This window comes from Centroberyx gerrardi, chromosome 23 (assembly GCF_048128805.1).
Source record: "Centroberyx gerrardi isolate f3 chromosome 23, fCenGer3.hap1.cur.20231027, whole genome shotgun sequence".
In the NCBI taxonomy this organism is placed as follows: Eukaryota; Metazoa; Chordata; class Actinopteri; order Beryciformes; family Berycidae; genus Centroberyx; species Centroberyx gerrardi.
The window spans coordinates 139,105-166,040 of NC_136019.1; the positions used below are offsets into that span (position 1 = coordinate 139,105).

Below are 26,936 nucleotides of genomic sequence, written 5' to 3' on the forward strand. Positions count from 1 at the left end.
CAACATACAGTATTACCGACCCAAACCCTGAAAACAGTTAAGGTACAATGGTGCAATATAGGCTACAGATAAATAAATTGCGTAATCATGCATTTAATTTATCGGCATTTCCTACAATGATTGCTCTGATTTTAGAGGCTTAAGATGCTTTTGTTCCACATAGGCTTCAGTTTTATTAACTCTTACATCATGTATGTCTATGTTTGATAAATCCATCCACCACATGGATTTGAAGAACACAGTTAGCTGGATGAAGATTAGCAAGAAAATTAGAATCGGCAAACATAATATTAGCCTGGATAAATTAAACAGCGTACGAAGAATGGGATCCTGGAAAACTAATTTATAAAACATTGCATGTGCACAAAACTGGCCTAAAAGTGTGTACCACTCTTCACATAGATTTTCAGATTTTTGCACATTTCAAGTTGATTGGGATTTAAAATGGGAAAATTGCGTGCTGGTGTGAGTACGTATGGTTTTACAAATCTGATTTTTTTTTTCTGTACGGATTTTTCTTCTTTTGTGTAAATGTAACCTTTTAGTGTGGAATCTACACACAGTTTTATAAATAAGGCCTAAAGTTTGGTGTTGTGACCTGAACACTTGAGCTTCCTGCGTTGGTTGGACAGAGAGAAGCTTGTTCCTCCTGCAGACAGCGGAGAAGCTCCGCAGCAGTTCAGATGCAGCGGTGTCTCTTCAGATGAGATAACCAGGTGAAGTTTTTCTTACACCGGTCACACCAGTATGGTTTCTCCCCAGTGTGGACACGCTGGTGTAAACTGTATGCACTTGATTGAATGAAACTCTTCCCACATTGGTCGCAGTGGTATGGTTTCTCCCCAGTGTGGATACGCTGGTGTTCCCTGTATCTATTTGAATGCCTGAAACTCTTTCCACATTGGTCACAGTGATATGGTTTCTCCCCAGTGTGAATACGCTGGTGTTGCTTGTATGTACTTAACTGACAGAAACTCTTCCCACATTGGTCACAGTGATATGGTTTCTCCCCAGTGTGAATACGCTGGTGTTGCTTGTATGCATTAGAATAATTGAAACTCATCCCACATTGGTCACAGTGGTATAGTTTCTCCCCAGTGTGAATACGCTGGTGTTGCCTGTATATAACAGGATCACTGAAACTCTCCCCACATTGGTCACACCAGTACGGTTTCTCTCCAGTATGGATACGCTGGTGTTGACTGTATTTATCTGAACGCCTGAAACTTTTCCCACATTGGTCACAGTGGTATGGCTTCTCCCCAGTGTGAACACGCTGGTGTCGCTTGTATGTACTTGAATAACTGAAACTCTTCCCACATTGGTCACAGTGATATGGTTTCTCTCCAGTGTGATTGCGTTGATGTGTTGTTAGGTGACCTGCCTGACTGTAAGATTTCCCACACTGCTGACAGGAGTAAGGTTTCTCCCCTGTATGACCTCTCTGATGGATCTCTAAGCTTTGACGTGTTGTGAATGCTTTGTCACACTGCTGACAGGAGTATGGTTTCTCTCCAGTGTGAATACGCTGGTGTACTGAGACATGGTATGATGATTTGAAACTTTTCTCACAGTATTGGCATTGGTAAGGTTTCTCTCCAGTGTGATTAAATAGATGTCTTGTTAGGCTACTTGACTGACTGAAAGATTTCCCACACTGCTGACAGCGGTGACGTTTGGGTCCGTTGGTGTCTCTCTGTTTCATAGAGAAAGATATAAAGAAACAGATAAGGACAGAGAGACAGAGTTTATGGGGAGGGGACACAACATACATATATCCTGTGGTATGTACTATGTAGTATCATCTGTACTACCATAACATATCCCACATAATACAATAGATATATGGCATCATATGTACACTGTGATGTCATAGAATTATTATTTCATCCATACCTGGACAACAGCAGCAGCTGATGTACTGGGCTGAGGAGGGAGAGAGAGAGAGAGAGAGAGAGAGAGAGAGAGAGAGAGAGAGAGAGAGAAAGAGACTCATGAGCGATCATATAGATCTCATCACTAAATTATAAACAGAGAAGCTAATGGACTAATGTTACCAACAGATTAACATCATCATTACAACAGTTGATATTTTTTCTCACCTCTTCTGAAGAATTCATCTTGCCTCCTTAGAAGCGAACACCAAATTCAACACAGCTGTCCTGAACTGAGACAAAATGGCCGACAACATTCCTCTCCTCCTCCACCAGATGCTTCTCTTCCGCCAATCAGCTCTGACATCATCAAACAGAGACAGTCGTTAAGACAGGGACCTCCCACAAAAGCAAAAAAACAACAATAACAATGATAAATATAGCTGCAAGCGGCGATTGAGGGGTCCAAGCGCAATTTGATACGACAGACAGATAGACAAAACATTACAGAAGGTAGAAAGACACAAAAACTGACATGTTGTGAAAATCAAACATGCAGTCTAACACCGGCTTTTGTGTTGGCCCGTGACTTCTGTCAAGTTCATCTTTTCATTGCAACCACATTGCTGGAGTTGTTCACAACAGCCAAACTTTCTATTATTTGTCCTTGATGACTAATGACTTTGGAAAGGACAAGTCTGGATTTGAACCCACAACCTTCCACATGAAAGGCTGATGCTTTACCTACTGAACCAAACGCCTGTTACAGGTTTAGTGAGGAGAAACTAACTAAAGGGAGAAGTAGTGTGATACTGCAGCCTATGATTGACAAACTGACAGTGCTAATCACTTTATAGAACATTGTAGTGCTCTCCATTAACAAATAAAACAATACTAAGTCACATGGGCCAGAAAGCCGCTGCTGCACTGCTCTCTGTGGGTTGAGAGGTCTGGCCTCGCCCCAATCAGTGACGCCAATCAGGTATTTTGCCATTGACAGATGATGTCAAACACCTGCTTTGAGTTTTCTGCACTGTGTGATTTAGTGTTGATTTACTTTTCATGAAACTTCAAAATGGTCACAGTTCATCATGGACTTGAACTCATGACCTTGTGGTCCAAAGACTTGAGCTTTACCACTCTGCCAACTTCCACTCTGGTGTGTCACAGTGGGGAAACAAAACAAAGAGACAAGTGATTGGTCACAGGTGTTAGTCCAACCCATATTGAAAGCCTCAGAAAGAATATTACAACTGTACTAGCGCGCCAAATTAATCAATTTAGACATGGCTTTACAGACATCATCTTGACAGTCCAGACATCATTTGCATTTAGTTTGATGAAGATTGATCAAATTATCTTGAATATATCACATTGTAAATTTATCAAACTATTTGCAGCTGCACATTTCCATCTACTGTGCGCTCAGTTTTCAAGATATCATTATAATTTTTGGGCTGTTTACTAATTAAGGTATGGCGATTTCAAAAATCATGTTGTTTTTTTCCTGTAACGTACGGTTTAGGAGGACAACACTGTGGGATCACAGTCAGTTTTTGCTATAAACAGGGGGGGCGAAGTCAGAATCAGGGTCGGTACCAGTGTACGAAAGATTTATCTCACTTCAGCCGACATGTTCTGAAAATTTCAGCTCTCTAGGACATACGACTGATTTTTAATGAATTTTTGAAGTTGTGACTTTAATACTAATGAAGATTTGGTTATTATGCAATAAGCTACGCCCACTTTCATCAATAATGACCAAATTTCATGGATCGACTTGAACATCATCCTAGAACGTGTAAAAATCTTCATAAAAATCTATGCAGTCAATTATGAGATATGAACTTTTTGCATTTGTAGCGCCCACTAGTGGTAGAGCTCAAAATGCTTTAGTGGGTGTGTTCACGCAACACTTCTCAACAGTTGTTTAAAATTTTGGCTTGATTAGATGAATGGTTAATGAGTTATGGCCAATTTAGTATTATGGCGTGTTTCGTTAAAAGTTTATTGGTCAATAAAATCCAAATCACTTGACCTATCAATAACCTTTATACAACTTTGAAAGAGGACGGTCCCAAGATTCTCCACACCAAGTTTCATGTGAATTGGATGAATGGCCTAGGAGGAGTTGCGAAAAAAGTGTTTCTTAAATAATTCAAAATGGCGGACAATGCAATATGGTGGACATTGAAAGTGATATATGGGTTGGACTCGACACATTCCAAAGAATCTAGGAACACAAGAATTTTTAGTCTACAACACACGGTTCAGAAGTTATTGGCCAAAACGTAAAGTTGCTTGTTATAGCGCCACCATCTCGCTAATGTGTGTGGGCTGCCTTGCCTGAGTATATCTATCTATCTATCTATCTATCTATCTATCTATCTATACAGTATATGCCTCCGTCTTTACACCAACATGCCTGTATATCTTGTGGGTCCCCCAGGGTTCAACTTTAAACCCCCTTTGGTTCTCTCTATACATGCTTTCATCTCTCTACCGGTATTAGAGTTTACCAATCAGTGAATTGCTGGTTGAATACAGCGCCTTGCAAAAGTATTCACCCCCCTTGACTTTTTGTACGTTGTGCTATGAATTTATTTCAAAATACATTTATTCAGGATTTTTTATCCGAGTTCTTTGCAAATCAATTTGTTCCATCAAAGTTAAAACAAGTGTGTAGAAATGTATGTTGAAGCATAAAGTGTGGGCTAGATCTTGGGATCAGTGACTGTATATTGGTAAACTGCTAGAATATGAAGTTGGTGGTGTGGCATGAACATGCATGCAGGACTCCACAGAGATATTAATGACAGGCATCCACATCGCCTCACTGTGGGCCCAGTTTCATTTGGAGATATAAATCGCACACGATTTGAATATGAAGGGTGTGACAGCGCAGGCTATATTTGTAATTAGAGCGTATGTGTGCCGTGCATTAAATGCCTAAAGGCCTATAGCATTTTTAGCTCCATCATCCACAGGCTGTGCGTGAGACAATGGATGATGTGAATATGCATTTGAATGCAGAACTCTCTGGTAAGACCGCCAGGTGATATAGGCCTAAACCTGTTTTTAAAAAACTTGTATATGTTACAAAAACCAACGAGTAGGTCTGATGAGGCTTCACCAGGATTCTCTCAATGTTATATTTAAAAAAAGTATTTTTAAGTTGTACTGACTCCTGCCTTTGCTCACCAGTTGATTTACAAAGATCCTTTAATGACGTAAGAGAAGATAAGTGGGTCAAAAAGTTGTGGTTGCACTTTCTGCCTATTTGCTGTGGCCCTAAATCTTGATTATTAAAATGTCTCAAGATTCTGACAGTGGGCCATCATAGACAATGTAACAGAGTATCAAAATCATGAATTATGAGAAATTTTAGTGTAGCAATATTGTTTTATGGCCCCCTGAACATGGCACACGCCACACACACACACACACACACACACACCTACACACACAATACAATATTTGTCCTCCAATCTCAAACTCCTTTCCGCGCCTTTGTTCCTACCTGAAGCAGTCCGAGGGCCGTGAGCCTGAGCTGCTTCTTCATCAGAGGAAGACAAAGGCTTTTCCCCGGTCGCCGAGGCCTCTATCTGACCCGGAGTCTTCCGGTCGGAGTTACCGGACGCTCTCCGCGGCGCTACAACGAGCACAACCGTGCACATCTACCGTAGGACTAACACGGTAGTAGCCTAGCATAACACATCCGAGCTAAGACGGCACAAAGTTAGCACCGAGGATCTGGAAGAAACCCGCTGACTTTAAACGGCTAGGCTGCTTACAGCTTTACAGCTTTTAACCCGGACTGCTATCAGGAACTACTGGACTCAGATAAACCAGGAAGACCGAGAGGAAACTTCTTTTCTCTCTTTGTTCTTCCCTCGTCAACAGTAGGCCGCCATGTTGCTTTCACCGCGCGATACTAAACGCACCCATGATGCATTGCGCGAACAGCCAGAGCCGAAGTGCCGAACGGAGCGTCATTATAGCGGCGACGTCACTCAGTCGCTTTATATGAACATAAAATGTGACACTGTAGGCTGTTTCAGCTGTATGGTTTCTCCTAACAAGAAGTGGATTTCACCTCTCAACAGCCCAAGTATCTGAGACAAGCTAAAGGAAAAACAACAGGACTTATTTCTAAAGTAAAAACCCAGCTTGAGTCGAAGCTTTTTCACCAGGCAAGGCAAGTACCATTTCAAATCCTTTACTCAAGTCAAAGTATAAAAGTATGTGGACTTAAATTATAAAAGTAAAAGTCGTTCTCTAAAAAAGTCATTTCTAATGTTCTAAACTGGTTTTCTGTTGAACGTTCCTCTGAATCCCCAAACTCTAGCAGCTGAATTCACTAACGTTGCTTCTCTCTCTTGTTGCTTCTCTCTCTTGTTGCTTCTCTCTCTCGTTGCTTCTCTCTCGTTGCTTCTCTCTCTTGTTGCTTCTCTCTCTTGTTGCTTCTCTCTCTCATTGCTTCTCTCTCTTGTTGCTTCTCTCTTCTTCGTGTTGCTTCTCTCTCTCCCTTTCCCTAATTTTTGGTGTCGCTTTGCTGAACAAGCAGCCAATCACATCTGGCTCTTGATCAGCTGCTTCCGGGATGGAAGCCGTCTGATGCTGAAAATATTTTTTTTTTTAGAAAATCAGTTGATGATTTCCCTAGAGTAACGAGTCTGTTTTGAAAGTGTAGTGAGTAGAAAGTACAGATTTTTCTTTTGAAATGTAGTGAGTAAAAGTAAAAAGTCTAGAGTAAAGTACAGATACTTGAAAATCTTACTTAAGTACAGTAATGAAGTATTTTTACTTTGTTACATCCCACCTCTGTTCATTGTAAAGGGAAAGCCGCCAATACGTTTCAAATCTGACAAACCCGATACTCGGCAAATCAAATCAGTCGTGAGATTCACTGAGGGAACGAAGCAGTCGCTGCTTCTGACGTCATCATTCACGCGACATTTTCCGTAACAAAGCGAGCTCCGAAGCTGTGGGTCACTTGAAAGGACTTTGGAGTTTGAATCACGCTTCGGAGCTTCGGTGTCAGACGTAACATCACTGGTAAAAATAAACCACATCAAAAGAGAAACCAAAGTGTGGGATATTTGTTTACCCATGCAGCACTATTTATTTATTTATTTGATTCATAAATTTGCAAGGGACTGAGTATAATGTTAGATATAAATGTTACCCTTTGATGTATTGTACCAGATTTAGCTTCAAGCTAATTTTCATCTGCAGTCCCTTGGCAGCGCAAAGTGCATGTACTTTAAAAACTTAACTCAGTTACAGTCTGCAAAGTAGTGGCTGCCTGTTTGTTCAGCTTTAAACCAGATTTTCTTGGCTTTAAAACTGCTAAAGGAACTGCAGCTCTTAATATCAGCTGGAAGTGTGTTCCATTGTTTAGTGCCTGTAACGGAAAAAGGGAGTTGAGGAAGTTCTAGAGGCTTTAGTGTTGAAAAAGTGACATGTTCACATAGTGGAGGAGGGGCTAGATTGTGTAAAATCCTGAAAACAAGACACACATTTCAATAAAATCTAAAATTCTCAAATCTCAAACAGTTGTGCTTCTGAAGTATATCACAGTGATGATACTGGATGGGCTTGTTATCCAATATTTTTAAAGTGTGTTTGTGTAAGGACTGCAGAGGTTTAATGACTGTTTCTCCAGCTTGATCCCAGATATCACACTATAGGACACAATACTTTATTAAACTGTGGGATTTGATCAGAGTTTCTCTCTACAGAACAGAACAAACAGCGTTTAGTGGCTTTAATCTAAAACACCTTACAGGACCAGGAGAGGAGACTTCATTACAATGGGAATAGTGTGTGTGTGTGTGTGTGTGTGTGTGTGTGTGTGTGTGTATACAATATAACAATAACTGTGTATTTGTCACTGTAGGTTTAATAACAAAAAGAAATGAATTAACAATGGAATTTATTGACATAACCTGTTTTAAGTTTCATGACTACAGATATTAAAACTTAAAAGAATAAATAATGAAAATACAAATAAAGATGATTAAAAAACACACACACACACAAACAGCATCTTCTAAAACAAATGCATTTGAAAATTAATGTAAAAAAAAAAGTATGGTCTATTAACAGTTTCATGAACATGGATGTCACAACTTCAAAATTGTTTAAAAATAATGAATATAGAAATGAAGATGATTTTTCATATGAAACAGCATTGTCCAAATGTTATGAAGATGTAGAAAAAAAGAGAACAAAAAAATGAAACAAAGAACAAACATTTTAATTAATATTCTGTTTGAATTATATGATCACATAAACACCGCCCTCATCACACTTCATCTGAAACCAAATAAAGTAAATATTTACATGGGATAAAGTAAATCCCATGCAATCCTCCAGTTACTGCCACTTATCATTAATAAACTCAGACCTAAAAATGAAAAGCAGAGCTTTGTCGATGAGACTGGAATCTGTAATTCCATCACTTGTACATACGGACCAAACCTCTATAACAACACCAGCCATTCTTTATAGCATCTGTAGATGGTGAAAAGGCGTTCAACAGAGCAGGCTGCTCCTTTCTCTTCAACTCTTCATCATGTTGGAATCGGTTTGTACTTCATTAACTGGATAAAAATACTCTACAACTCACCGACTGCTTCTATAAAGACGAGCAGACACACATCCAAACTATTTCACTTATGAGGTACGAGGCAAGGATGTCTGTTACTGCCACTGTTATTTGTGCCTTTTGTTTCCCCCTGGCTGCCTCTATCAGACACAGTAACAGCATATCAGGCATCAAATCCAAAGCATACGATCATAAAATCAGTTTGTATGCTGATGACATTTTATTGTAAATAACAAATCCCCCATCCTCCCTCCGGTATCTGGCTACTCCATCAATCATCAAGCAATCAATCAATCATCAGTAAAGCATGAAACAAAAAGAAAATAATGTGCCACTTGAACTTTATTAATAGTGGGCTCCATCAATTGGTCAAAATCTGAGATTCTGCCTCTAACCAAACTCAACTGGGATGGTGAGGTCTGGAACTTTTTACCTTTTTAAATGCAAAGCTCAATCTATTAAATACCAAGGAATCCACATCTCATCAAATTTAAACAATTATCCAAACTCAACTTTGTACCCTCACTACAAAAAAATAAAGGACAATTTGGAAATAAACTACCATTATCTCTAAGAGGTTGAATTTCCACTGTCAAGATGAACACTCCACACCATCAAGCTGGTTCTCCTCTCAATTCTGCAGTCAACACATATTACTGGAAAGGCAAAAAAAACCTTAATTAAAATATCCAACTTCCAGGAACCCAAACCTTCTATCATTACTTCCTTTCACCTCAATTACAGAACATCCAGCACTAGACAAATAATGTAAACCCGTCACAGCTTGACATAGAACAAACTACAACTCAAGAACTGCCCATCAAAGACATTTCATTCTTCAACAAAACCATAAAAACTCACAACTGCTTCAAAAGAAACTATCAACACCACTCTAACTGCCTGGTGGAAATCAAATGAAATCCTCCACCATAACTTTTCACCCTCTGTTCCTACTAACAAACAGAAAAACTTTTATTTTCCAGACAAGGAAGCTAAAAGGAATAACCAGCTTAGAACTGAGGGCTTGCTCATGACCTTTGACCTCATTCAAGGAAAATACAACATACTAGATCACTGCTACTTCCAATACATCCAACTGAAAGAGAATCAAGAAAAAAACTATCAACAATCTACAAAGTAACAACTCCCCCTCCTTTATCAAAAACTCTGTTCACTCGAACCTAAAAAAAATATCACAAATCATCTCCAGAAAATATAAATTCAAATAGACAAATGGGCATCAGACCTTGGTATGCAACAATCCAGCATCATCTGGAAAAGTACATGTAATAACACTTTTTCCATGACCTGCAATTGTTGCAGTGTTGCATTTCATAGTTAAGATGTTTTTCTTCCACATAGCCTTCAGTTTTATTAACTCTTACATCATGTATATCTATGTTTGATAGATCCATCCACCACATGGATTTGAAGAACACAGTTAGCTGGATGCATATGAGCAAGACAATTTGAACCGGCAAACATGATATTAGCCTGCATGAATTAAACGTGTTAAGAATGGGATACTGGGCAAAAAAACCGCCTAAAAGTGTGTATGCAGATTTTCAGATTTATAAGAACAAACTTGGCTTGGGAATGTGCGTTCCGCTATGGCAACGTCGACCTATGCATGCACACATTTTGCAGATAGTGGAAAATGACGACTTCTATGGCAAAGTAGTGAAATAAAGTAAAAATGCCCTTTACACTCAGTTCATTTCCAGGCCGACTCCACATGAACTTAGAAAGCCCTCTAATATGCTGCGTAATTTATTGCCTATCGTTTGTCCAAAAATAACCTACATTTCATTATAGTCTCATATTGTGTGAATTAGTCTCAGTTAAGTTCATTACAGTCTTTTAGCAGAGCCGCAATTGGTCCAATAATTGCATTGGAGATGCCGGTGCCGGGCGCACAGCTGTCCTCCAGCCTCCTCTTCAACATCGGTTGTAGCCGCTGTCTGATCCTCCTCCCTCCTGCAGACAGTGGAGGCGCTCTGCAGTAGTTCAGATGCACCGGTGTCTCTTCAAAGAAAATGACCGAGAGAAGTTTGTCTTACACCGGTCACACCAGTATGGTTTCTCCCCAGTGTGGATACGCTGGTGTTCCCTGTATTTATTTGAATGCCTGAAACTCTTCCCACATTGGTCACAGTGATATGGTTTCTCCCCAGTGTGGATACGCTGGTGTTGCCGGTATGCATTAGGATCACTGAAACTCATCCCACATTGGTCACAGTGGTATGGTTTCTCTCCGGTGTGAATACGCTGGTGTTGCCTGAAATTACTTGGCTGACTGAAACTCTTCCCACATTGGTCACAGTGGTATGGTTTCTCCCCAGTGTGAACACGCTGGTGTTGCCTGAAATTACTTGGCTGACTGAAACTCTTCCCACATTGCTCACAGCAGTATGGTTTCTCTCCCGCGTGAATGCGTCGATGTCTTGTTAGGTCACTTGAATGACTGAAAGATTTCCCACACTCCTGACAGGAGTATGGTTTCTCTCCTGTATGAACTCTCTGATGACTCTCTAACTTTTGACGTGTTGTGAATGTTTTGTCACACTGCTGACAGCGGTGACGTTTGGGTCTGGTGTCTCTCTGTTTCTGTAGAGAAAGATATAAAGAAAGAGATCAAACGGGGGGGGGAGTAGCTAATAGTTTGAATTAATTACTTAATTACTACTTCTGATAAAGTATTATAAACTATGAAACCATATGATAACAGACAAATAATATCCTGTGGTATGTAATGTGTAATATCATATTTACTGTCATAACATATTCCACATGATACAATATATGAGAGCATCATATTTTATTTCATCCAGACCTGGACAACAGCAGCGGCTGATGTACTGAGACATCTTGTATTGTCAAATATCTTATCATGAATGTATGAATAAACAAGCCAACAGGCTAATGTTGCCAAGAGGGAGGAAGAGAGAATAATTAGCAATCATAGGTATTGTCATACATCAAATAAATATACAAGCTAACAGGTTAATGTTCCCAACAGATCAACATCAATGTTACAACAGTGATAGTGTTTCTCACTTCTTCTGAAGAATTCATTTTGCCTCCTTTGTGGCGAACACCAAATTCAACACAGCTGTCCTGAACTGAGACAAAATGGCCGACAGTGTTCCTCTCCTCCTCCGCCAGATGCTTCTCTTCCTGCCAATCAGCTCTGATGTCAACAAACAGAGACAGTCGTTAAGACAAGGGAACACCCATAAAAACAATAATAATAATAATAATAGTAATAATACAGCTGCTAACAGTGATTGTAGGTCCCAGCAGCTTTATGAAGACTTAAAACTCTTGAGGAAACATTACGGTTTCATTAGTGTTGACATCATTGAGTTATTTTGAGCACATATCTTATATATATCACATATTCCCTTGATATCCTACCAACAAGGTTTTTTAAAAGAGGTAATCAGACACATCTCTTCAGGTTACACCTGGACCCCTCTTGAACTAACCTATCTTCTTACCCTTCTACATTAAAATAATAATAATAATAATAAATAATTCAACAAATGCTACTTATTCCTATTAAAAGGCTTAGCTGACGAAGACTGTTGACAAAATGTACTTATTGTAAGTCGCTTTGGAGAAAAGCGTCTGCTAAATGACGTAATGTAATGAAATCCACAGTAGCCTATAAAGATATGGAAATGAATGTCCGCAACCACACTGAATGGAGGGGGAGGAGTCCGAGTTTTGACAACAAGCTTTAGAAAAGAGGACAAAACAGCAACACAGCTGGATATTGGTTTATATCATTTTGTCTCAAGGAAATCTCCACACAGCACACATTAGCTTCAGGATTGGTTATAGGGTCTGAAATCGCTTATTGCAGGTTTAAAAACTGTTTTCAGCTTTGCTCCATCAGCCAACAGCACAAGGTTTAAGGCAGAGGATAACATTAGTAAGTATATGGTTACCAGTGGAATAAATGAGAAGCAAATGTTCCAGTGTAAATAGGAGTTGGTTCATTTTGAGGTGACGTGTTACTTGGAGAGTTGTTTGTCCACTCATACAGCTGATATCGCTGGTCAAACTAATCTAAAGTGTTAAATTAACTCTGATGGGTGTGGACTGACAGAAACACTGTATAGTGTTGATTTGCACAGATCCTTTAAAGAAGAAAGAGAAGAAAAACCTACAGAAAGTTAAAAGTGGGTCTACAGTGTTTAAATCATGTCCATGTAGGTCTATCTCACTGCTGGGAAGTCTTCCATCTTTGAACCCACTAAGTATTTTTTAACTGACTACTGATTTGTTCCAAATGTGTCTTTCATGATCAATAGTACTTGGATATTTGGGGCAGATGACAATTTAAACCACTTACATATCATAAGAGTAGTAACCTTAGCTTCCCGTCTAGGGCAGCAACACGCCTAAGCGTCTAGTCTGCTGCAAAGAAAAGGAAGACGAAGAAGAAGTGTGTAAAGCAACATGGCGGCCTACTGTTGGCGGGAGAACAACAAAGAGAGAAAAGAAGTTTCCTCTCGGTCTTCCTGGTTTATCTGAGTCCAGTAGTTCCTGATAGCAGTCCGGGTTAAAAGCTGTAAAGCTGTAAGCAGCCTAGCCGTTTAAAGTCAGCGGGTTTCTTCCAGATCCTCGGTGCTAACTTTGTGCTGTCTTAGCTCGGATGTGTTATGCTAGGCTACTACCGTGTTAGTCCTACGGTAGATGTGCACGGTTGTGCTCGTTGTAGCGCCGCGGAGAGCGTCCGGTAACTCCGACCGGAAGACTCCAGGTCAGATAAATCACATTTCATTTGTTTTTCTCTGCCGTAACTTCACAGATTACAGACTCGCTCCTGCGGAACGCAGCGGATCTGAGTTTTGTTTTGTCCTCCGTTACTGGTCTTAGTATTCATTCAACAGATAGTAGCCTCACCGTTTTCTGAGCCGCCCGCCTGCGCTTTCTCGGAGCAGAAATGAAGCCTCTTTCTCTTGCAGTGTTACAAACTGAGCCGCACACTAAAAAAGCAGCGAAAAATGCCTCACATTTAGATTGAGACGAACTTTTATCGAGCTAGGAGATCATCTTCGGCTGGCTGTGTTCCGCCAGCTAGATGCGTTCCGCTGGTTCGAAGTAACATAATAACACTTCCGGTTTGGGCGTTTTGCCTTCAAAATAAAAGCGCGACATTTTAAACGTATAAATACTGCTTTAAACCAATTACTTTGTATTTAATCGTCAAATTCAATAAATGAGCACCCATATTAATGTTTGATGTCAAAATAATAGAAAAATACCATAATGTGCCATTTTTAACTATAAATGCTGCATATAATACACTTTCTGACATTTTCTGACTAAATTGGACACTGTACAGTTTAACTTTCATTGTATGTGCACAAGTTCTATGTCAAAACACTCCTGCAGACCTGTACTTTCACTACACACTAACATTTAGGTCCAAGCTAGCCAAAGGTTGAGGAGTCTTTGGTGAGATGACGTCAGTGTTTCAGAACCACCATGCTGCAGTGGAATGATAGTCCGGCGATATTTGCCTGAGACAAATAGACAAATTTTTCACTCCAAAATAGACAAGGAAAAGAACACATTCCAAAAATATAAATGGCAAGGGCTATTTTATGGCAAGATCAAGAAATCCAATCCCTACTGCATAGTTCGTTTTGAGAAGCACTACTTTTCTACTGCTAAAGTGAGGATTACAAAAACTCCATACCTCACCATCAATGGCTCATGTCTGCATGATTCATGTCCAATGACATTCCAAATTGTTCTCCATTCTCAGAGTGAAGGTATATTTTATATTACTTACACTGGTGACATATTCCACACTAAAGACAAATTGAGGGCTAGACCAATTAGAGGCCCAGAGCGTGAGGAACTTGGCAGATTACTAGAAAACACTTCTGCATTTAGCCATTACACCGCCACACTGGCAAATGCAGACCCCAGGTCTTTAGCAGCAGGTAATCGAAGTGGAATAGGAAAAGACACATCTGTGTTCAGAAAGATCAAACATGAACAACGCAAACGTAGCTGGTTACATGAAGATGAGATACTTCTGTGATTACTTAGTGGATGTATGTAAACTCATTACTCGTGGACAAACTACCTAAAAGAATCTTGTGTTTCTGCTCTAGGAGAATATTGTCAAGCGAGGATGCAGAGAGACTGCAGCTGATGTGTTCAACCAGCACCAAGACACATCTACACTTTTTTGCCACTTTGCTACTATAAGTATTCTATGCTTTATTTATTATTTATGTATACATTTCATATCTAATTTGTCACATTTCTTTTTTTCAGTCATACCTGCCATTGAAACCAGTAAATACAAATTTTACAGTTTCGAATGTGTGTCTTAGATACTTTATTCTTTATTTCACTTGTGCACATACAAATAAAGGTAAACTGTACAGTGTCCAATTTAGTCAGAAAGTGTCACATTATTACAGTATGGCTGACTTTGAGGGCCTGTCATGGCTTTTTTTAAACAGCTTGGACCTAAATGTTAGTTTGTAGTGAAAGTACAGGTCAGCAGGAGTGTTTTGACATAGAACTTGTGCACATACAAATAAAGGTAAACTGTACAGTGTCCAATGTAGTCAGAAAATGTCAAAAAGTGGAATATATGCAGCGTTTATAGTTAAATTTAATAGTTAATTTTTTTATTATTTTGACATCAAACATTAATATTGGTGCTCACTTATTGAATTTGAAGATTAAATACAAAGTAATTGGTTTAAAACAGTATTTATACGTTTAAAATCTGGCGCTTTTATTTTGAAGGCAAAACGCCCAAACCGGAAGTATTATTTTCTGTTAATTCGAACCAGCGGAACGAATCTGCTAAAGGATGACAGAAAATGAGACTTCCGGTTAGGGCGTTTTGCCTTGCCTGTATAAATACGGTTTTAAACCAATTACTATGTATTTAATCGTCAAATTCAATAAGTGAGCTCCCATATTAATGTTTGATGTCAAAATAATAATGACAAACAATGCCATAATATTTCAAAGGGGGACATTGAGTTCAGGTTAATTGTAGAAATTGAAATTCTTAGTAGATATTGTTTAAATTCTTTAAACACTACTAAGTGGAGGCATCGCCATTTATTAATTCAGAGAGATTTACTTATTTAATTTATTGTCAAATTGGAGTACTCAATTTCTCCTGCAGTTCTCCTGTTTCGGCGTACTTATTCAATAAAATGTCATGTTTTAGTTAGTAACACTATGGAACATATGGTACAAGTTTGTCTATATTGCATGGGAAAGGAAACCATCCTTTTTGATGAAAGGATGTGGTAAGGACTTTGTAATACCATGGGATTAAACATTGCTTTCTTTTACAGTACAGTTTCAGTTTACTTACTCTGTAAATTGTAATGTCTTACTTAGTAACGTTGCAGAACATACATGGTAAGAGTTTGTGTTTATTGCATGGAAAAGGGAATAACCAGTTACAAGGGATATGGTAAGAGCCTGGTAACCATGGAAACAAACAAGGCTTCCTTTCACAGTACAGTTCCAGCTTACTTACTGAGTAAATTGTCATGTTTTACTTAGTCATGTTGTGGAACATATATGGTACAAGTTCCTGTTAACTGCATGGACAATGGAATAATCTATTACAACGAATATGGTAAGAACATGATGATACCATGGAAACACACAAGGCTTCCTTTCACAGTACAGTTCCAGCTTACTTACTGAGTAAATTGTAAAAACATCTGCAAGAACGTATCCAGTATTTAATAAGATGTACCATGACACTAGAGGAAAACTGTTCCTGCAGAGGTTGTTACCAGGTAAGTATTGATGTAATTTTTCAACTTAAATAAAAACAATTCCATAGTTTCTAAGGTAAATCTAATAAACCCTTTATAAATGGGTGTAGCCATGAACAATAACTATATAAGAAAAAGTAATTTATTGGAAAGCAATCTTAATTTCTAGATAGTACATAATTAAACTTTGGCTGTTACCAACATAAACCTTGGATAACTACAATTGTAACTTGAATTGATGGGTAATAGAGGAGGTGTTTCTAAGAATTGGTTGCCGACTTTCCTAGGAAGTACGCAATTATATCTGAGTTATTACCAACTTAAAACGGTCACAACTACACGGTACTTAGTTGAGTTGATGGGTAATAGTGGAGGTTTTTCTTAGTATTTCAGCTGTAGTTTCTCTGTATTTACTTACTTATTTACCAGTGGTAATTACCCAATAATATACTATAATTTACCATATATTTACCGGGTAAATACTTAGTAATTAGGGGACTGTAAAAGGAAGGGGTACCAGATTTTTTAAAATTTTGAGTTCAGAGATCAGATAGGAGCAGTAGTCTGGCTCCAGGTTTGTTGTGACCTGAACACTTGAGCTTCCTGCGTGGGTTGGACAGAGAGACGCTTGTTCCTCCTGCAGACAGCGGAGGCGCTCTGCAGCAGTTCAGATGCAGCGGTGTCTCTTCAGCTGAGATGACCAGGCGAAGTTTCTCTTACACCGGTCACACCAGTATGGTTTCTCTCCAGTGTGGACACGCTGGTGTTGCCTGTATGTACTTGATTGAGTGAAACTCTTCCCACACTGGTCACAGTGGTAGGGTTTCTCTCCAGTGTGAACACGCAGGTGTTTCTTGTGTGTAGTATGACGACTGAAACTCTTCCCACAATGTTCACAGTGGTAGGGTTTCTCTCCAGTGTGAATTCGCAGGTGTTTCTTGTATGTAGTTTGATGATTGAAACTCTTCCCACACTGGTCACAGTGGTAAGGTTTCTCTCCAGTGTGAATACGCTGGTGTTGCCTATGTGAACTTGCTAAACTGAAACTCTTCCCACATTGCTCACAGTGGAATGGTTTCTCTCCAGTGTGAACTCTCTGGTGACACTGCAAGTCTTGCTTTGTTTTGTATGCTTTGTCACACAGCTGACAGCGGTGAAGTCTGGCACTGTCTGTGTCTCTCTGTTTCCAGAGAGAAAGAGATGAAGAGAGAGAAAAAGATGTACAGAGTGTAAGAAGGCATGGGATGGTGGAACCAGCCAAAAGGGGTCAAATTTAACTACAACCTCTGACAAAATACTAGGGGTGTAACAATTCACCGATTCAAATCGATGACCGATCTAAATGTTTAAGATACGGCTATATCGATTCAAACAGCTTGTATCGGTCAAAAGTTTAGACAAATCGTGACATTATATGCCATATATGACGCGTATCTCATAAAATATTATTGTAGCAGGCTACTGAATTAATTTAATTTCTCTCTCTCCCTATCTAGGCTTGTTTGTCCCTGCCTGCTGCCTGTCAGTCTGTGAGGAGGGAAGCGGATCCTCCCCTCCCTCGCTCAGGCGGAGAGAAACTTTTTCCCTCATTGTTGTAGAACAGAGAATGCGAAATGTCAGAGAATGTCAAGCAACAGAGAAAAACAAATATATGATGCACCACCAAATGTCTATAAGCCCCAAGTGTGCTCACTTGAATAAGAAAGGCGGAAAACTGGACAACAGTGTGGCAGTATGCAGAAGCTGCTGTGAAACACACAGACCGCTACAAATCCTGCGTCCCACACCAAACCACACCACGGATCTGCTGTTGGAGAAAGTGTAGCCTACCTGCTTCACTCTTCACCTGCAGGTAGTTCCAGTGATATTATCATAACAGAAACTTATGTAAAAAATGTAGAGTGGCATATCGTTTGCAATGGAATTACAGATATCACAGGTGGTCCTAAAATAGCCCACTCCCTTGCCTAGAAGAGCACCAAGTTTGTTTTTTTTGGTCATTCAGCTGTTTACATTGCCCCAGCATAAAGATTAGCAGTCATCTTTATTATTTTTTTTAGCAATTATACAGTAGCCTACATGTTTACATTGTTTTAGTGTACGTAACACTGCAGCAATGCATTATCAATAAACACTGTGGCAAGTTTTAAAGTAGCCTATTATGTTGAGTTGACTGATTTTCAACAACAAATTACATTCCAAGTAGGATGTTATCAGGTCATTTAAAGGAACCATTTCAATGTAAATCTTTCTCTCTCCTGTAACTGGATTCTGTTGATTTAAGCCTCCCTACTAGATTTCTTATTGCAACCAGGATGTAGTAGAATTAAAATGGAACCTTTTCCATGATAATGAATCGCATCGTATTCATATTGTATCGCATCTAAACTGGGCTGAATTGAATCGTATTGAATCGTTGCTGCTTAAAATGTATCTTACATGAATCGGATCGTTGATAACGTATCAAGATATGTATCGAATCGTCTCAGAAGGAGAGATACATACCCCTACAAAATATTATCAGCTATGAACCCATATCTTACGTGACACACAGCACATCATACATCCTGTGGAATATCATATGTTCTGTCATAACATCCCACATCATATAATAGATAATCATATGAACACTGTGATGTTGTAGCAGTGATATTTTTTCTCACCTCTTCTGAAGAATTCATTTTGCCTCCTTAGTGGCGAACACCAATTCCAAAAATGGCCGACAACGTTCCTCTCCTCCTCTGCCAGAAGCTTCTCTTCCCTCCAATCAGCTCTGACATCATCAACCAGAGACAGTCGGTAAGACAGGGAACACACAAAAAAACAGCAATAATCATAATAATAATAATAGTAATAACAATATAGCAGCAAGCAATGATTTTAGGATCCAAGCATTTCTATGAAGAATTAAACCTATTGAGGAAATATTAAGGTTTCATTAATGTGAATGGTAAAACAATAAAAGTGCTGCTATCCAACAGACAGAGTCTCATATAAAATGCTGTGCAGAATTGAACAGCGTCTCTCAACACTGAGCCATTCCTGCTGATTTGTCCAGAGGAAGAAGCGCTACCAGAAGCCAATTAAGATCCTCAGATATACTTGTAGCATCCAGTCATTCATCCTTGTTGATGTGCTGCAACTGTCATTCCAGTGCAATTGTTGAGGGTATTGAGATGGGTTTTGTACCAGCGCCCCTTCACAAGGTCCATGTGCAGTCTAACCTTGTAACTGGGTTCTTCAAAGTAGCCGCCCTTCCAGTGAAGGGTGTGGACGTCATCAGGTGTAATGACATTACCGGTGGTGACACCAGTTCTGGAGGTTTAGGACAGGCCAAACCTAGACCCAGTGTTTGACGACAAAGCAAAAAGTTGCCCTGGTGCTTTTCCGCCTTGCATAATTACCCGAGCAAAGTCCAAAAAGGGTGATGTTGATCTGTCTGACACTTTTCGTGTTTCATCCCCAGTGAAGGAAGACATTGTGTTCTCTCCGCAGGAACAAGCTGATGTCAAATCCGAGGCAGCGTTGCCTGACTTAAGCTCTGAGACTTTGCACTTGCCCATTTCTCATGAAGAGTTTGTAACGGTACAACAATGTGATGTAACCATTGCAAAGTGTCTATCCTTTGTCCTAAGACAGGAGGAGGCCAAGAACAAGAAGGTGGCCTATTTCCTTGAGGATGGTCTGCTGATGCGTCAGTGGTCTGACCATGCTGCACTTTTTCCGGCCTGGTTTGAAGACTGATGTCACTAGATACTGCCATGCATGTCATCCTTGCAAAGTCATGGGTAAGCCAAAACAAGCAATTCCTCCTGCTCCTCTCTGCCCTATATCTATAACAAGTGCAACCTTTGAAAATGTGATTGTTGACTGTCTTGGTCCTCTGCCCAAGTCAACATCAGGGAATCAGTTCCTCCTTACTATCATGTGCGCAGCAACCAGGTTTCCCTCGTGCATCATCATTGCCAAAGCCTGAACCAAGGCTCTAAGTTCTTCTCTACTTTTGGTCTCCCTAAAGTAGTGCAAACTGATCAAGGTACCAATTTCAGATCAAAAGTGTCTACACAACTGCTCAAGACACTAGGCATGGACCACAGACTACCTAATGCCTACCATTGTCAGTCCCAGGAAGCCTTAAAGAGGTTACACCAAACATTGAAATCGATATGGGAAAACACTACCTTGATTCCCAGAGAGATTGGGATGAGAGAGTACCACTAGTGTTATTTAACAATAATAAGTCGACTGTTGTCTGGGGAAGTAGTTAGGTAGGATTGCCCTTAAAGAAAGTACAAATGTACTGTAAGGTACAACATTCCTGTATTATCTTTACTTGCATATAAATAACATACAAGTTAAACTGTTTCATATGCCTTAAAGCTTCTTGGAGGGGGTTCTGTGATTAACATGTTTTTATTTATTATCAACAAGGGAAATACCATTTCGTTAAAACATCAAGACGTTTATTTTGAAGGCTAAGAAATTCTACCGGAAGTGACTTTCCTTATTGTGGCTAGTTTCACACAGCTTTACTTTGCAGGAGGCAAAAAAAAAATAATTTCCGATGAAAACGATTGTTTTTCAACTTGCCATTGATAGCTTGCTAACCACATATCATAGCATCAGAGTCAACTTAGCTACGTTAAGTTGCTAACCAAATAGCATAGAAGCAGCGGTCTGTTGATAGCCAGTTAGCTTCTAGCATCTCCTCTGCCACGAGTTTGAAATAAAAGCTGTCGTGATGAGGGGGCGTTTCTTGTTCTGACTTGTAGCGAGTCTGCAGGCTGCAGATAGACCTACTTGCAGCCAGCCGAAGATAATCTCCTAGCTCCATAAAAGTTCGTCTCAATCTAAATGTGAGGCATTTTTCGCTGCTTTTTTAGTGTGCGGCTCAGTTTGTAACACTGCAAGAGAAAGAGGCTTCGTTCCTGCTCCGACAAAGCGCAGGCGGGCGGCTCAGAAAACGGTGAGGCTACTATCTGTTGAATGAATACTAAGACCAGTAACGGAGGACAAAACAAAACTCAGATCCGCTGCGTTCCGCAGGAGCGAGTCTGTAATCTGTGAAGTTACGGCAGAGAAAAACAAATGAAATGTGATTTATCTGACCTGGAGTCTTCCGGTCGGAGTTACCGGACGCTCTCCGCGGCGCTACAACGAGCACAACCGTGCACATCTACCGTAGGACTAACACGGTAGTAGCCTAGCATAACACATCCGAGCTAAGACAGCACAAAGTTAGCACCGAGGATCTGGAAGAAACCCGCTGACTTTAAACGGCTAGGCTGCTTACAGCTTTACAGCTTTTAACCCGGACTGCTATCAGGAACTACTGGACTCAGATAAACCAGGAAGACCGAGAGGAAACTTCTTTTCTCTCTTTGTTGTTCTCCCGCCAACAGTAGGCCGCCATGTTGCTTTACACACTTCTTCTTCGTCTTCCTTTTCTTTGCAGCAGACTAGACGCTTAGGCGTGTTGCTGCCCTAGACGGGAAGCTAAGGTTACTACTCTTATGATATGTAAGTGGTTTAAATTGTCATCTGCCCCAAATATCCAAGTACTATTGATCATGAAAGACACATTTGGAACAAATCAGTAGTCAGTTAAAAAATACTTAGTGGGTTCAAAGATGGAAGACTTCCCAGCAGTGAAATAGACCTACATGGACATGATTTAAACACTGTAGACCCACTTTTAACTTTCTGTAGGTTTTTCTTCTCTTTCTTCTTTAAAGGATCTGTGCAAATCAACACTATACAGTGTTTCTGTCAGTCCACACCCATCAGAGTTAATTTAACATTTTAGATTAGTTTGACCAGCGATATCAGCTGTATGAGTGGACAAACAACTCTCCAAGTAACACGTCACCTCAAAACGAACCAACTCCTATTTACACTGGAACATTTGCTTCTCATTTATTCCACTGGTAACCATGTACTTACTAATGTTATCCTCTGCCTTAAACCTTGTGCTGTTGGCTGATGGAGCAAAGCTGAAAACAGTTTTTAAACCTGCAATAAGCGATTTCAGAACCTATAACCAATCCTGAAGCTAATGTGTGCTGTGTGGAGATTTCCTTGAGACATAATGATATAAACCAATATCCAGCTGTGTTGCTGTTTTCTCTTTTCTAAAGCTTGTTGTCAAAACTCGGACTCCTCCCCCTCCATTCAGTAGCTTTTTGTTTTTTTAAACCTAGCTTGTCTCCTCCCTCGCTTTTTAAAAGCGGCGCTCACCCCCTCCCATTCCTGAAAAAAAGTCTCGTAATGTTGGAATCGATGAAGCGAGCGAGTAAACTGTTAAACTAGTAAACTTGTTAAACTAGTGAACTGTTAAACTAGTGAACTGTTAAACTAGTAAACTTGTTAAACTAGTGAACTGTTAAACTAGTGAACTGTTAAACTAGTAAACTTGCTACCTGCCTCTTCACTTGTCATTGTGGGTCATGTGACCTTCAGTGGAAGAAAGATCTGTCAAAGTGAGACTGGTAACCGGCGACACTTCTCTGTAGGTACGTTTAGCTTAGCTATTAGCCTTTATGCACGGTCCTTCGCTAGTTTTGTCCTTAGGGGCCTCCGTAGTCCAGCAGCTTTGCTGTGGTTTATTTACAAAATGTGTTGCGGTTTCTGTCGCCCTCTAGTGGTTGGAAAATCGCTTATTGCAGCTTTAAAGGACTTATTCACCACTGTTTATGTGGCTGTCCAATCAGTGTTGATGGTAAATGTAGTCAATTGAAGCAATTGAAGCGGGGGGGGAAGGCTGGGCGTGTTAAGAGTCACGCACCTTCAAACTGCTTGGCTTTCCATACACGGGCAACAGTTCACCCGACAAAGTTCACACATAGTCACAGTTCCTCCTCACAAAAACACAGCGCTGAAAACAAAACATCCTCGGTGGAGTCCACAGGTCCGTCGCTCCTACACGCTCCAACACGAGAGAGCAAACTCAGCGGCAACCTCTTGGCAACCGGCCAGCTAGCGCTCTTGTAGCTCCTTCAGTTAGCAGCCGAGGAAAATGTAGCTTAGCACCATTTATATCCACTGAGACACCGTCATAGCACAGAGATAGCGGTCCACGGCGACCACGCCGAATCCACTTGAACTCAAACAACAGTCCGACCTCACTCAGAGAGCTTAAATCCGAGGTGATCACGACACGGTTCGGGCGCCGTTTGTAGAGATGTGGATGATCTCTGGGGAGTCATTAGAGAAGAAGAGATGAACACCAGACGAAAAGCTTCATACTTCAGCTGTAGTTTTATTAAGGGCAGACGTTGTTGTGATATAGGTCAAGCTCTGACTCCGCAAGAGCGGAAGTGTGACGTCACTATATAGACACCCAAGCAGCGATCATTACATATAAAATTACATTAAAAAAACTAATATCCGAATCCCAAAATTGAAAACCGAATACTTACCCAACGAACGAATATCCGAATAGTCGAATATTCGGGTCCAGCCCTAGTATTTCTATGATGAATTCACTGACAGAGACCCATCCCCTATCAGCCAATCACTGTTTCATGAAACACAACATCATCCATAGCAACGAGGTCAACCCCGCCCTTTCTCTTAGCTTAAGATTTCTCCCCATTCCTTAGTAAAAGTTGGTCTCAGCAGCTTCGTGAATAGGTTTTAAGAGGAAACTCTTAGCTAGTAACTTTTAGTGCTATTTGGGAGTCCTAGTGGTAAGATAAAATGTTTTGTCAATACGGCCCTTGGAGGCTACTAGTACTGATCATATACTGTAACGTTAGCAGCTATTGTAAACACAAAACACAGTGGTCATTGTAATAGCAAGTTAGCTTAGCTAAGACAACAAATAATGTCAGGGTTACGGATACAGGATACACTGGGCAACTTTTTTGCTAATATGATAGACTGGTGAAAATATACTATAGAATTGATCTGGGTAACAAGAGGTTGCCATGCAATTAGTACAAACGTGTTGAGAAAACCGTTTGTCCAACTTTGCCGTGTATCACCACCCTAGCCTATAGCTATTACTTTGTTGGCCAAAACATAGCGTTGGGTGACAAAAATACTCACTCAGTCATCTGCCCTCTCGGCCCTGCTGGTCTTGGCTGTCTTTTCCAGTTTATCTTCGGTATCTTGAAGAAGGTCTCCAGCACACCTCTGTCCAAGTGAGGAGTAAAACTTTCATGCATAGTAACGTACACACGGGCTCTCTCGGGGTTGGCGTCGGCGACAGCATCCAACAAAAACTGCCCACGCTGAAATTCAGTGCAGCAGAATGATTCAGTTTCTGTTGGCATCGGAGGGCAATTAAAAATTAAATATTTAATTTTTAAAATTAAAAATAATTCAATGATGTCAACACTAATGAAGCCGTAATGTTTCCTCACGACTCCTTAACGACTGTCTGTTTGTTGATGTCAGAGCTGATTGGCAAGAAGAGAAGCATCTGGCGGAGGAGGAGAGGAAGATTGTCGGCCATTTTGTCTCAGTTCAGGACAGCTGTGTTGAATTTGGTGTTCGCCACAAAGGAGGCAAAATGAATTCTTCAGAAGAAGTGAGAAAAACTATCACTGTTGTAACATTGATGTTGATCTGTTGGGAACATTAACCTGTTAGCTTGTATATTTATTTGATGTATGACAATACCTATGATTGCTAATTATTCTTTCTTCCTCCCTCTTGGCAACATTAGCCTGTTGGCTTGGTTATTCATACATTCATGATAAGATATTTGACAATACAAGATGTCTCAGTACATCAGCCGCTGCTGTTGTCCAGGTCTGGATGAAATAAAATATGATGCTCTCATATATTGTATCATGTGGAATATGTTATGACAGTAAATATGATATTACACATTACATACCACAGGATATTATTTGTCTGTTATCATATGGTTTCATAGTTTATAATACTTTATCAGAAGTAGTAATTAAGTAATTAATTAAAACTATTAGCTAGCTCCTGCCCCCCCGTCTGATCTCTTTCTTTATATCTTTCTCTACAGAAACAGAGAGACACCAGACCCAAACGTCACCGCTGTCAGCAGTGTGACAAAGCGTTCACAGGACTTCGACAATTAAAGGATCATCAGAGAGTTCATACAGGAGAGAAACCATACTCCTGTCAGGAGTGTGGGAAATCTTTCAGTCAGTCAAGTCACCTAACAAGACATCGATGCATTCACACGAGAGAGAAACCATACTGCTGTGAGCAATGTGGGAAGAGTTTCTGTCAGTTAAGTACATACAAGCAACACCAGCGTATTCATACTGGGGAGAAACCATATCACTGTGACCAATGTGGGAAGAGTTTCTGTCAATTAAGTACATACAAGCAACACCAGCGTATTCACACTGGGGAGAAACCATATCACTGTGACCAATGTGGAAAGAGTTTCAGGCATTCAAATAGATACAGGGAACACCAGCGTATCCACACTGGGGAGAAACCATACTGGTGTGACCAATGTGGAAAGAGTTTCATTCAATCAAGTGCATACAGTTTACACCAGCGTATCCACACTGGGGAGAAACCATACCACTGTGACCAATGTGGGAAGAGTTTCCGTCATTCTCATGCATACACGCAGCACCTGCGTATCCACACTGGAGAGAGACCATACCACTGTGACCAATGTGGGATGAGTTTCAATTATTCTCATGCATACAGTTTACACCAGCGTATCCACACTGGGGAGAAACCATACTGGTGTGACCGGTGTAAGAAAAACTTCTCTCGCTCATCTTCTTTGAAGAGACACCGGTGCATCTGAACTGCTGCAGAGCGCCTCCACTGTCTGCAGGAGGGGGGAGGATCAGACAGCGGCTACAACCGATGTTGAAGTGGAGGCTGGAGGACAGCTGTGCGCCCGGCACCGGCATCTCCAATGCAATTATTGGACCAATTGAGGCTCTGCTAAAAGACTGTAATGAACTTAACTGAGACTAATTCACACAATATGAGACTATAATGAAATGTAAATTCTTTTTGGACAAACGATAGGCAACAAATTACGCAGCATATTAGAGGGCTTTCTAAGTTCATGTGGAGTCGGCCTGGAAATGAACTGAGTGTAAAGGGCATTTTTACTTTATTTCACTACTTTACCATAGAAGTCGTCATTTTCCACTGTCTGCAAAATGTGCGCATGTATAGGTCGACGTTGCCGTAGCGGAACACACATTCCCAAGCCAAGTTTGTTCTTATAAATCTGAAAATCTGCGTACACACTTTTAGGCTGGTTTGGTGCCCAGGATCCCATTCTTTGCACGTTGTTTAATTTATGCAGGCTAATATCATGTTTGCCGGTTCAAATTGTCTTGCTAATATTCATCCAGCTAACTGTGTTCTTCAAATCCATGTGGTGGATGGAAATTGCCGATAAATTAAATGCGTAATTACTGAATTTATCTGTGGCCCATGTTGCATCATTGCACCTTAACTGTTTTCAGGGTTTGGATCGGGCATATGTTGCTATCTCTGAAGCCCATATGGTAACGTTTGTGCCTGGTGATGTGGGTTCTGCAGAGGATCTTAGTCTGTATTAAATAGGTTTTGGAATGCAGGTCATGGAAAAAGTATTATTGCATTTACTTTGCTAGTTGATGCTGGATTGTTGCATACCAAGGTCTGATGTCCATTTGTCTATTTGAATTGATATTTTCTGGAGAGGATTTGTGA

General features: G+C 40.3%; 1 protein-coding gene and 1 pseudogene across 1 annotated transcript; one reads left to right on the forward strand and one right to left on the reverse strand.

The window, feature by feature from the left end:
* Positions 1–439: 439 nt before the first annotated feature.
* LOC144543531 (uncharacterized) lies at positions 440–18,978 on the reverse strand (annotated as a pseudogene).
* On the forward strand, positions 17,475–26,069 carry LOC139921250 (uncharacterized). The gene is made up of 2 exons (XM_078291683.1): positions 17,475–17,503; positions 25,350–26,069. Exons 1-2 carry the CDS (start codon positions 17,475–17,477, stop codon positions 26,026–26,028), a joined length of 708 nt encoding a protein of 235 aa, XP_078147809.1. The 3' UTR covers positions 26,029–26,069.
* The last annotated feature ends 867 nt before the right edge of the window (positions 26,070–26,936 follow it).

What these genes read in the sequence shown, in the direction of transcription:
- LOC139921250 (XM_078291683.1), top strand. Translation starts at nt 17,475, where the DNA reads ATGAAGAGAGAGAAAAAGATGTACAGAGT. An exon ending in GAGAAAAAGATGTACAGAGT is followed by an intron (nt 17,504 to 25,349) that starts GTAAGAAGGCAT and finishes GGATCATCAGAG; the next exon opens with AGTTCATACAGGAGAGAAAC.